Consider the following 12,538-nt stretch of genomic DNA (forward strand, 5'->3'; position numbering starts at 1 on the left):
CTTGTATTGAGACACTTCTTCCTTGCCACTTCCAAGGGAAAGTGGAAAACTGGTAGGAAAGCAGGAACTATTATTTGTAATCAAAACAAGAGAGTTTAGAATACTCCCCTTGAATTTTGTGAACTGAGCCTAGCAGTTGTGACAATTGCTAAGATATAACATATTAATGAACAAGACTTGGAAAGTTGCATGGTTCAAATTTTGCCAGCCATGAATTCCCTAAAGAAGCTGTAACATGTCAGTCTTCAAAGAAGATACTTGGTAATGGTTGTGGAAGACCCTGCTTCCAAGCAACGATGGGTCTCTTGGTTTGGGCATTCTCTTCTGCCTGAAATGATGAAAAGGAGCAAATGAAGTCTCCAGCTTCATGATTCCTCTCCAAGAAAAATTGTGTGGGGGTGATTAATACTAAAACAAATTCTTGGTGTTATCAGATTTTGGGTGAATATAAAACATCTGGTGGAAGAAAACTTGTTTCTGATTCAAACTGAAGTACCACTTTAGTCCTAAAATACTGTTCGTTGAATTCTGAAAGTAAACAAACTATCGTGCTACAGAAGCCTGGGATTAGAAACCACATTGAGGTGGTTACCTTCAGCGTATTTATAAACAACTACATCCTGTACAATAAGACTTTCTCCTCTGACTTGTAGTCTAATCATCTTGACTTGTTCGTTCTTCTAAAGAACATAAGAAGAGCCCTCCTGGATCAGTGGTCCATTTAATCCAGCATCCTGTTGTCTTGGAGGGCCAATAAACAGGGCACAAAGGTGAAGACTTTCCCTGATATTGCCTTCTCAAGCTGGATTTCAGAGGTCTACTGCTTCTGAGTATGGAGGGTCCCTTTACTAGGAGGAACAGCAGTGGCGTAGTGGTTAAGAGCAGGTGTACTCTAATCTGGAGGAACTGCAAAAAGTGAGACAGTTCTTCAAGGCCAAAGGAAGAGATAAGCCACCATCTGGCCTGGGCATCCCTACTTGTTTCAGCTAAGGGGAAAAGAAAGTAACTTTCCACTCAGACTCCTCACTCCCCCTCTCAAGTGCAGACTGACTCTCCAGATGCCAGACTCCTGCCTGACCCACCACAGTGTTCCATTCAATTAGTATAAGTTCACTAAGAGTACTTCAGACCCATGCCAGTATTAGGAGCCATCTCTATTCCAAGGATTAGTGCAGGACCTGCATTCTTATATGTGGTTCTCTGGTTCTCCTGCTTAACACAGCTATGATGCTCTAGAGCTGTGGTGGCGAACCTTTGGCACTCCAGATGTTATGGACTACAATTCCCATCAACCCCTGCCAGCATGGCCAATGAGGTTGCAATTGGCCATGCTGGCAGGGGCTGATGGGAATTGTAGTCCATAACATCTGGAGTGCCAAAGGTTCGCCACCACTGCTCTAGAGGCTTTCTTGGGCACTGCAAGATTGGGGAGGGGGAAACTGCCCTGCCTTGTCCCATTACCCTTTGCTGTCATTCCCTGGCTTGATGAAGAGCAAAAAAACCCACTGCCCCTTGTGAAGTATCAGGAAAAGAAAGGTGTGCATACTCTGCCTGCTTGGCAGATATTGCTACAACTATGTTTAAAGTGACTTTCTGTTACGTGGTGTAGTGTTACCCAGCGGTCAAGCGTCAGAATTTGAGCGAGGCGCGGAGATAACATCTGGTGGAGATCGCCAGCAGCGGGAGACCGGAGGTCCGTGTTCCCTAGCTTGAGTCTCCACGCCTGCCGGTTCCTGGCCCCTTTTATTGTTACTCTATACAGTGTAGGAGGGAGGACTGGGGGAGTTCGAGAGCGGGAGGTGAGGAGATCATCCAGGTGATGCATGATCTCATCTGGCTCACGTCTTGAGGAAGGAAGCTGTCACAGCGTCCCCAAACCCCTAATGCACTCACCTGGGAGGCAAGATCATTGTCCCTGCGCCCGGTTGATTGAGTAGCCAGACAGTTCCACGACCCGTGACTCATGGGGGGATGAGGAGTGGGGAGTGCGATGCGACGACGAGCAAGGCCGCCCAGGTCCCATTCGGCGTCCCAACGTTCTACTACGGCACTGCTGGAGTCGGCAGTGCACTACTACATCTCCTCGCGCATTTTTTACATTTTAGAAAGCGGGCGGGGCGAAGCTAAGAGAGCGATTTAAAGGGCAACGCTTGTCTCCATATCCGCCCGTATGGTCAAGTTGACCAAGCTGCTTGTGCAACATTAGAACGTAGCTGCGGGGTAAGTGAGAGGCGAGGGGGTTTCTTACACACGTTACGAGGCAATATTAGACAGAACTGCGCATTGAGATGAAGCAAGATCCGATAGCTTGAGGGCTTTTTTCACAATTAAAACCAATGCAGAGCTGTACAATAGCACTCAACCATCACTCCCGGCAGCCAGCTCCAGAGGGCTGACCACCGAATGGAGCAAAAGCATCGCCTACTTCCAGATTAGATACAACTTCTTGCAACTCCGCGCACTTTCATGCTGGACTTCAACTGGGAATTATCGAAAGATTAAAACAACACATATTATGTACATTTCTCGCAACCTTGGTGATGTAACAACAACAAATAATCAACTAAGCGGCTTACGATTGTCTGGGGTAAGCTTGCGGCAGCGAAGTTCCACCTGCCTGCTTTCGGCGGGAGGCCAGGGCATCCAGAAGCGGTGGAGGTAGAGTTGATGGACTTCGCCAAGGGCACAGGCCAGCCCGGCCAATAGTCTTAACCGCTTGTAGGAAGCGAGTCCGGGGACTCCCCACTAGAGAAGTTGCGAGGGAGAGCCGAACTCACCGCTTCGGAGAGGGCGACGTCATGCCGCTCCGACTGGGAGAATTCCCCGAGAAAGGCAGAGGCGGAGCGGCGGCTTGGCGGCGATCAGGCTCCAGGAGGTGGAGCCTGAGGTGGGATAATGGTGAGGCTGACTGAGAACGCTCTAAGAGAGTTCCGGCAGGGAGTCAGGCGGGGATGTAGTTAAACGTCCTCTCCCCGCAGGTCCAGAACCAGCCCCTGGGGAGCAGGATGTTTCCGAACACGGGGGGAATGTCCTCCATGTGTGTGCAGTTCCAACTGGCCGAGCCGACGAATGGGCCCGGGTCGGTTTCCCGTTCGGCTGCGCCGGTGATGCGGGCGCAGGTGTTGGACTCGTGGTTAGCGACCGTCTTGGTGACAAGGGAAAGAGCGCCAGCCGGGAGGGTTTGGACGACGGGTCCCCAGTCGGCGCTCATAGAATATCGGATGGATGAGGCATTCATGAAGGGGCTCAGCCCAGACTCCGCTAGGAAGTCTCCGGGTGCTTTGCAGACGGGGAGCAGGCAGGAGCTTAACAGGCTCCCGACTCCTAGGTACTGGCCCAGGCAGAAAGATGAGACGTTGGCAGCGGCAGCAAACTGCTCCCAGATGTTGGTCTGGTGAAAGCTTGCCAGGGGGTGGCCGATTGCCATCGGCAGGAGGCAGCAGAGCAGGCAAAGGATGGTGGTCGCTGAGTTGGTGGTGATGATCGCAAAGAGAGCGGCACAGAGGTTCTCGGGCGTCTCGGGGTGGTCTTGCTGGCGCAGCAACGCTAGGGCCTGGCTGGTGGTCGCCTTGACGTCTCCCCAGGTCATTCGGGTCTTTGGGCGTTGGCGACGGCGTTCCTGTCGGGATCGCTGGGCGGGATCCTCTAGAGAGATGCGTTCCATCTCCGGGATGGGGTTGGTTTCCTCCTGGCGCCATTCCATGGGTTGGCCTGTCATGGCGAATCGGAGTCCACGGGAACCTGTAGGAAGAGGGACTGAAACACACACCCCTTTCCCAGGTTACGGGGGGGGCCGGTTCCCGCCAGGCTCAGTTCTAGAGCGGATGGCGGGAGATTGGGATCGAGTTAGTGTTTAGATTTAATATGGGAAGGAGGGAGGCTTGTTTTGCAGCCTGTGAAGGTTGCTTCTAATGCAACCCTCCTGGGGGCCGCCTACACTCCTCTTTCTTTAGTTGTTTGACAGGGAGGGCAGGAGGTAGGCGACCCTGGTGGGAATTGGCTTCAGAGCGTCATCAGGGTGCGTCAAGGCGAGGGTCCGAGCCTCGAGGGGGAGGGGAACAGGCGAGTTCTGGGGGGATTGTGGGTATGCATGCTTAATCAGCAGCACAAAGGGGGCTTTGGGAGCACCTTTTGGGGGGATGGGTGCATCCGGGGAATGAAGCAATCAGGCAATTAGAGGCAAATTCCTCGCACACACAAAGGAGAAAGGAAGGGGGGGTTTCTTTGCAAGGGGGTTGCACTTACCGTGACCTTGGTGGCTAATGCAGGAAGCTGGATGGTGCTAGATTTTGTGATCGAATTATCTTGGGGGATTGCCGCCCGCCGAGACCGCTCCTTAAGGGGCGGTTTCGGCTGAGCGCCTGGCCTTTAACGTGGTACTGATAAAGTTGCCAGGCGCTGGGCAGCCATAACCCAAACGGGTTTGGGTATTAGCGGCATAATGGCGGCAGCCCCTTTTTAAACTGGGGCCTGTCCTGACAGTGCTGCGGTATCAGGACGGGCCCAGATTTTAATCCAGGGAGGGCCAGTCAGCCAATTGGCCCTCCCGCCTCTACTGGTCGAAAAACAGAAGGAGAAGAGGAGGGGAGGGGGGAACAGTTTCCTTACGGAAATTAGCAAGTAGTCTTTGGAAGGCACGATTGGGATCAGTGATCTGTGACGGCTTTACCCATCCCAGACCAGAGTCGTTTTAACCTGACTCATGAGGTCCCTTCCCCAGAGATTGACATGGATGTCTAAAACGATGGGGCGGACTGTGAGCTGCCGCTCGAGCCCTGGGCTGTTGACCGTGAGCGGGCGGATGCTCCGTCTCGCGGTTTGTCTCCCCCCCACCCCCCAGATGTGCGGGCAAGCCTCGGTCGGCCACTGGTCGGGCCACTCGGCTGCTCTGATGACGGTAACATCAGCGCCGGTGTCCACCAGGCCCTTGAACTTACATCCTTCTATGGCGAGCTCCAGGTATGGGCGGGAGCTCCCGATAGGCGTCTCCACCGCTGCGACGGTGGTGTAGGCTGCGCCATGTTGGCTGCTGGGGCTCGTAGCCTTTATTGGGTCGGCAGCGGGCAGCGCATGGGGCAAGAGGATCAGCTGAGCGCAGCTGGCTCCGGCAGGCAACTCCTGTGGGATGTTTGTCCAGACCTGGAGATGGATGGGTCCTTGGTGCGTGGAGTCGATCACTCCGGGGACGATGAACAGTCCCTGTTCAGCGGCAGAGGCCTTTGGCAGCACCAGCCCAATAGTCCCGGTAGGGATAGGCTCGTCATACTGGGTTGGGGCGATAAGAACCTCGTGGGGGAACTTAAAGGAGATGGGCTGGGTGCATGTGAGCGAGATGCCACGAGAGGGGGGTGGTTTTGGCAGGGGCCTTGGCGTTTGGGTCTGCTCTAGTACTCTCCTCCTTGGTCCTGGGCTGGGGAGACGCCCGGGCGGGAGTTTCCCGACGGGCAGTCGTCTCTCCAATGGAAGCCCTTCTGGCAACGTGGGCACCGGGTTTTAGGTGGCCTTCTCCTCCTGGGGGAGGACCCTCCTCCATCGGGGTTGTAGGCCCCCCCACCGGGCTGCCTACACTCCCTTCGGAAGTGTCCGGGTCTGCCGCAGTTAAAGCAGTCATCCTGAGACTGTCTCCTGCCGGTGGAGAGTGCTGCGGCGAGGAGGCTAGCTTGGTGGGCGGAGGACCCAATGTCCTGGCAAGCCTTAAGCATGTCGGCCAGTTCAGGATTTTTGCCTAGGCCCGTGATTGCCCTGCGGCACTCCATGGAAGCGTTCTCCTTTGCGAGGCGCATGAGGAGCTCGTTTTGGGCCTCCTCGCTATCTACCTGCCTCTTGAGCGCTTCCTGGAGCCTGTTTACAAATTCAGCATAGGGCTCTTGGGGTTTTTGCCGGATGGAGGAGAAACTCTGGGTTGGCTGGCCGGCATTGGGGACTTTGATAAATGCCTTATAGGCGCACTCAGAGGCGACCGTAAGGGTGGCCTCAGGCAGGACAATCTGATCGTTGGGATTGGCAAAAGCATCGAAACCGTAAAGCTGAGCGGCGGTGTAGGCGCCGCCAGAGGTGGCTGCTCTGTTGAAGCATTGCTGGCGGAACTCACTTTCCCAGACCACAAACTGCGCAGGGCTCAGGAGCATGCGAAAGGTGGTTTTCCAGTCATCTGGAACCATTAGGTGGTTCCTTGCGATGGCTTCCAGCATGCCTCTCACGTAGGGGCTAGTGACTCCTACGTCCCGCATTGCTTTGCGGAGCTCGGTAAGGATATTATAGCTCAGGGGGCGGTACTCGACAACCCGCCGAACTATGCCATCCTCCTCAGTATCTGTGAAGTGGATGGGGCACAATGCAAGAATATCGGCATCGTCTTCCGTCAGGGTTTCTTTCTTCTGCAGATCGTGGCTAATACGTTCTGCGAGAGTTTTGAAACCCGCGCCATTACGTGGCGCTGACGGAGGTGCAGTGGCTTCGGAAAAGGAAGGCGGAGCAAGGGGAGGGGGCGGCTGAGCCGCGGGAGAGTTTGAAATGGGTGAAGGAGCGAGGGGGGCAGAAGGAGGACAGGCGTCCAATTTAGTGGATAGAGAAAATTCCGGGGTTGAAATTGAAGGTGAAAGATCGAAAGGAGGGCGGCCTACAGCAAGGGAGCCGTAGGTCTGCAGGCTGATGGCGACAAAACATTGTCTCCACGTCAGTAGCAGCGACATCGGCGCGCGAGGCTCTGTGCGAAGAGTGCGCCCGATGTTTTCCCAGTCCTTAAGATTCAATGTCCCCCCCTCTGGGTACCATGGACACTGAGCTTCAATCTCCTCAACCAATTTGCGCAGCTCCCTTCTCTTTACGGGGACCCTGCCGCATTTCGTTAACGCTTTCAGTTCGTCAACGTGCTTGTCATAAGCCCTGCTTTTGCAAGCTCCCATACTCACCGGTGTTCCGTCGGACGAGAGAGTGTCCTAGGACGCGTGTCTCTGGATGCGCCGATCCAGAGGACAGGCGATACCGAAACGGTGGTCCCTGGATGCGCCGATCCAGCGGACTTCGGTATCGCGGCCCTTCCCCAGGCGACGGTGAGCAGGGTGGAGGTTCGAGGATTCCCGGGTTTCGGCACCAGCTTGTAGTCGACCCACGCGGTCAGCGTAAGAACGAGACGAGACGCGGAGATAACATCTGGTGGAGATCGCCAGCAGCGGGAGACCGGAGGTCCGTGTTCCTAGCGAGTCTCCCGCCTGCCGGTTCCTGGCACCTTTTATTGTTACTCTATCGGGGGCGTGTAGGAGGGAGGACTGGGGGGAGTTCCGGGAGAGCGGGAGGTCGGGAGATCATCAGGTGATGCATGATCTCATCTGGCTACGTGCGGAGAGGAGCGTACGCGTCTGAGCCTAATCCTCACCTGGGGGCAAGATCATTGTCCCTGCGCCCGGTGATTGAGCCAGACAGTTCACGACCCGTGACTCATGGGGGATGAGGAGTGGGGGTGCGATGCGACCGGCAAGGCCGCAGGTCCGTCGGCGTCCCAACGTTCTACTACGGCACTGCTGGGTCGGCAGTGCACTACTACAGTGAATGTCTTAAATGTTGTAGCTGTTGGGATGGTGTTTTATATACTTAATTGGAGCGCATTACAAATTCAGCCAGTTTGAAAAAGCAGCTAAGGAACTAAAAGTAAATAGATTCGTTCCAGTGATGAAAACTGTCCTGTAGAAAAGTGAATAATTAAGAGCTTACTAGTCTCTTGGACTAGCTCTATCTACTCACTTTGGCACCTAGTATACAGTAAGAGCTGTTTAAAGCGATCACCTTCATAGTGCTGGTCTAATCCAGGAGCAGCAGTGGCGTAGTGGTTAAGAGCAGGTGCATTCTAATCTGGAGGAACCGGGTTTGATTCCCTGCTCTGCCGCTTGAGCTGTGGAGGGTTATGTGGGGAATTCAGATTAGCCTGTGCACTCCAACAAATGCCAGCTGGGTGACCTTGAGCTAGTCACAGTTCTTCTGAGCTCTCTCAGCCCCATCTACCTCACAGGGTGTTTGTCGTGAGGGGGGAAAGGAAAGGAATTTGTCAGCCCCTTTGAGTCTTTTTGCAGAAGAGAAAGGGTGTGTGTGTAAATCCAACTCTTCTTCTTCTAACCGTGGCTATTAGCCATTGATGGACCTATCCTCCAAGAATCTGTCTAACTGCCCTTCTAAAGCCATCTATGATTGTGGCCATCACTCCCTCCACTGGTAGTGTATTCCACAATTTAATGGTATTGAATAAAGAAGCTTTTCCTTTTTTCTGTCCTGTATCTGTTGCCCATCAGTTTCATTGAATAAGTAGCACTGGTCTTAACACTGATCCTTGTGGGAGTCTACAGCTTATCTCCCTCCAACGTGGAAAATCTCGATTTATTTCTACTCTCTGTTTGCTGTGGTTTAACCAATTTTAAACCATACTCTTGTTCAGAATTATAACCAGTCTATCAAAACTATTTTCTGTTCTCTCAAAAGTTACTAGATCATTAATGCTCAATATGTTGTTCAATTAGTCCACCAGCTGGCAAAACAAAAATCCATCTCTTTCCTGTTCTTCCATCTGTGAATACAGTGGTTAGATCTGTACATCTCCCATAAAAACACTTATCCCAAAAGATTTTTGCCTGAGATTAGTTCTAGGATAGCTGGTGGAACAAATGGAATAGGAAGGAAGGCAAAGATGGTACCTTGCCAGGACGGGTTTTTTTTTTCTTTAATTCTCTCTGCAGTGTTTTACAGAATATTTGAACTTTATCTTGGAAACTGCCAAGCTGAAAACATACAGCTGCTGTGTAAAAGGCACCTTTAAAAGCAGAGAAATCTGCATGGATGATACAAAATGGCTATATCTGATGCCTACAGTCAGTCCCACTGTTGTAAAATGGAGGAATGAGTGTGTGCAGAAAGGCCTTGTGAATGAGTCAAAAATAATGGAAGAGCTGACCAATGTCTCTTCTATTTTGATGGTGTTTTGCTGTGGTATTAAAAATAGATAATGCTTTGATAAAAACCTACAGAGCAGTTTCAAGAAAAGCTGGCAGGCAAAGCAATGACAGTATAGTTTTTAAAGAGCCTTCAAAGCAATCTTTAATTTACACAGGGTGACTTAATGATGGGTCAGAGAACCCTGGTTAATTTTTTGCTGAAATCCCACTGATTGCAGTATTATCTTTTAAAACAGGAAGGTTGGGGGGTTTTTTTTAAGTTCTTCATCAGAATTTACCAGACTATAACAGCATGCTCATTCTTTAATCTGTTACTTATGTTTGACTCATAAGTAGACTGATATTAATAAGATTTTGATTTCCTTAGTGACTCAGTTTTGCAGTCTGTTTTTTCCCCTCATGCTCATTAATGAATAATCCCTACTTATTTATTAATTAAAATACTTCTCTCCCTCCTTTTCCTCCATATAAGGAGACTCCAAGCAGTTCACAACCCACGTGCACCTAAAATAAGCACAGCCCAAAAATCTTCACACACTGACAATATAGTGAGTGTAGTCACAAATGTGTTAATGTTGATTGCATAGAACTGCTGTCAGTTCTCCTTTCTGGAAGAAGAAGGATCTTGCAACTATCCTTTCACTATAATATCATTTATACGGGGTTGTCCTTTGAGAAGGCTTTGGCTGGTGACATCATCTGCCTTCTTACAGATGTAGTGAGATAGAAACACATTCTGTTCGTGATGAAGTACCGTATATACTCATGTATAAGTCGACTTTTTCAGCACATTTTTAATGCTGAAAAAGCTCCCCTCGACTTATACACGGGTCATTAAAAAAAATTTGTGTTTTTACTTTGCCAGCCAGCAGGGGGTGCAGTTTTTATGCTAGCGACACCAAAATTTCAGGGTACCCTCAGAAGACACTCCTGATGATACCAGCCAAGTTTGGTAAAGTTTGGTTCAGGGGGTCCAAAGTTATGGACCTCCAAAGAAGGTGCCCCCATTCCCCATTGTTTTTAAGGGGAGCTATTAGTAGATGGGCTACTGTTTTGAGGGTCCATAACTTTGGACCCTCTGAACCAAACTTCACCAAACCTGGCTGGTCTCATCAGGAGAGTCTCTTTACGATACCAGCCAGGTTTGGTGAAGTTTGGGTCAGGGGATCCAAAGTTATTGATCCCCAAAGGGGGTGCCCCATCCCCCATTGTTTACAATGGAATCTAATAGTGGATTTTCCATTTCTGATAACATCCCTCTTAAAATCTAAGTTGGGTTACATTTGGACATACAGATGAGGAGGAGGAGGAGGAATCCAGTTTTGAAGGATTTTATCTCTTGTGTTTTAGCTTGGTTGCTGATTGAGCTAAGGTTTTTGTACTTTTAAAGTTATTGTTGAGACCATATTGTGTTTGTTGACCCTCTTTTTCACTTACAGAGCTAGTTTACTGTTTTTCTTTAAAATAAATATTCAAAAACATTTAACCTACTGATGCCTCAATTGATGTAATTTTATTGGTATCTATTTTTATTTTTGAAATTTACCAGCAGCTGCTGCATTTCCCACCCTCGACTTATACGCGAGTCAATAAGTTTTCCCAGCTTTTTGTGGTAAAATTAGGTGCCTCGACTTCTATGCGGGTCGACTTATACACGAGTATATACAGTAAATTTTTTAAGGTAACTTCGAGACCTGCTTCAGAGTAATAGTATTGATTAGTAGACCCTCATCACCTGTGTTACCTATATTGGGTAACAGATTTATCCATGTTGTTCTCTCCTAGCACTGTCAAATACATGCTTCAAAAAAGATCTGCCAGTTCCTTCCTTTCTGTTGTTAAGGAATAAAATATTCTTCTAATTATTTGAACCAGGAATTTGTTTCAGCTTTCTTTTGTTTACAATGTCCTATTAAGCATTTTAATTTTTAGTTCATTGTGCTTGGCCAGCTGCTTTGAGCACATCTTAAAAGTAAAATTCAGATGGATAGGCTGCGTTGTGTCTATCTTAATGTACATTTGTAAAAACAATTGGCATTTGAAGTTATTGCCTCGAGGTAGCTTCAGTATACCACTAAGCAGGAAGTAATTTTCTCTCTGTTGACAGATATTTTCTAGAATGTTGCAGCTGCTTACCTGCATAGTAACACGTAGACTGATAGCAACCAACCTGGGTACAAAAAGTACCAAAAAAATCATTGAGAGAAGCTCTGAGAAAATTTCAATCACAAGTCCTTCATTTACTAGTATACCTTTTCTTCATTTCTTTTTAAGATGTGAGTTCTGACCTATATTGGCCTCGAGAAAAGGTCCCTGTCTACATCCTAAAGATAATCACGACAAATAACTTTTAAACTCAAAGTGTATGTCACACATTTTTCCTTAATTATTTTCCATGCCTGAGCTAACAGAAAGACTGAAATATATCATTTCAGGTTCACCTCTAGTCTAGGCTTTATTTGTGCCTGACCTTAAAGTCTTTGGCTTAAAAACACACTTGATTATATAATAGTCCAGTTGCCTTGCTCATTGGCACATGGAGCATTTTTTTCTTATTTAATGTTTCCCAGATTGATGAGGTAATAACTGACTCTGAAATGCTGAAGAAATCTTTTTGCAGTTCCCTCTTTTCAGCCTTCCACTCCTGTGTTAATTTATCACAGCTGAGAAATTATTTAGAAAAGACCTCTTTTGTCCTCCTTAATGATGTATTCTAAATATCTTTGACAATATGTTCCATTCTTTTGTGGTGGTTCAGCATTTAAATTAAAAACCAGAGTTTTATGGCTGTCTTCATGGCCCTTCAAATTACAGATGAATACTTCCTAGTGTGCTGAAATTACTAAAATGACTATTTTTATTGACAGTATTAACAAAGAGAGCATTGTTGACATTGAAGGTGTTGTGAGGAAAGTGCCACAGAAAATTGGAGGCTGCACTCAGCAAGATGTCGAGCTGCACGTTCAAAAGGTAATGGTTTTTATAACAAAATTATACACGTGCCATAGTAGTTATATTTTATTTTTACTATTGCAAAGAAGATTCCCCAAGAGCAATACTACTTTTCAAATACAACTCATGCAAGCAGGATAACATATGTACAAATAAAATGAATTGGATTAAAATGCAAACTGAAATAAACATGGAGCAGCTCTTTTTTTAAAATGAGAAAGAAAAAGATGGAGGAGATTCTTGCACCTTGATGGCTGATCTCTAGTATATACTATTGGCTCTGCCCCCAAGAATCATCTGACCAAAGGTGGAGGGGGGATATGATTGAAGTCTATAAAATTATGCATGGGGTAGAAAATGTTGACAGAGAGAAATTTTTCTCTCTTTCTCACAATACTAGAACCAGGGGGCAAACATTGAAAATGATGGGGGGAAGAATTAGGACTAATAAAAGGAAACACTTCTTCACGCAATGTGTGATTGGTGTTTGGAATATGCTGCCACAGGAGGTGGTGACGGCCACTAACCTGGATAGCTTTAAAAGGGGCTTGGACAGATTTATGGAGAAGTCGATTTATGGCTACCAATCTTGATCCTCTTTGATCTGAGATTGGAAATGCCTTAACAGACCAGGTGCTCGGGAGCAA

The 12,538-nt window shown here is 48.4% G+C and overlaps 1 protein-coding gene across 1 annotated transcript in view; it reads left to right on the forward strand.

Annotated features, from left to right (window-relative positions):
* DARS1 (aspartyl-tRNA synthetase 1) overlaps positions 1-12,538 on the forward strand; it is a 73,446-nt gene that overhangs the window by 31,087 nt on the left and 29,821 nt on the right. The window contains exon 5 of the mRNA XM_048484497.1: positions 11,807-11,909. Coding sequence (XP_048340454.1) covers positions 11,807-11,909 — 103 coding nt within the window. The remainder of the gene's footprint in view (positions 1-11,806; positions 11,910-12,538) is intronic.

This window comes from Sphaerodactylus townsendi, linkage group LG02, assembly GCF_021028975.2.
Source record: "Sphaerodactylus townsendi isolate TG3544 linkage group LG02, MPM_Stown_v2.3, whole genome shotgun sequence".
In the NCBI taxonomy this organism is placed as follows: domain Eukaryota; kingdom Metazoa; phylum Chordata; class Lepidosauria; order Squamata; family Sphaerodactylidae; genus Sphaerodactylus; species Sphaerodactylus townsendi.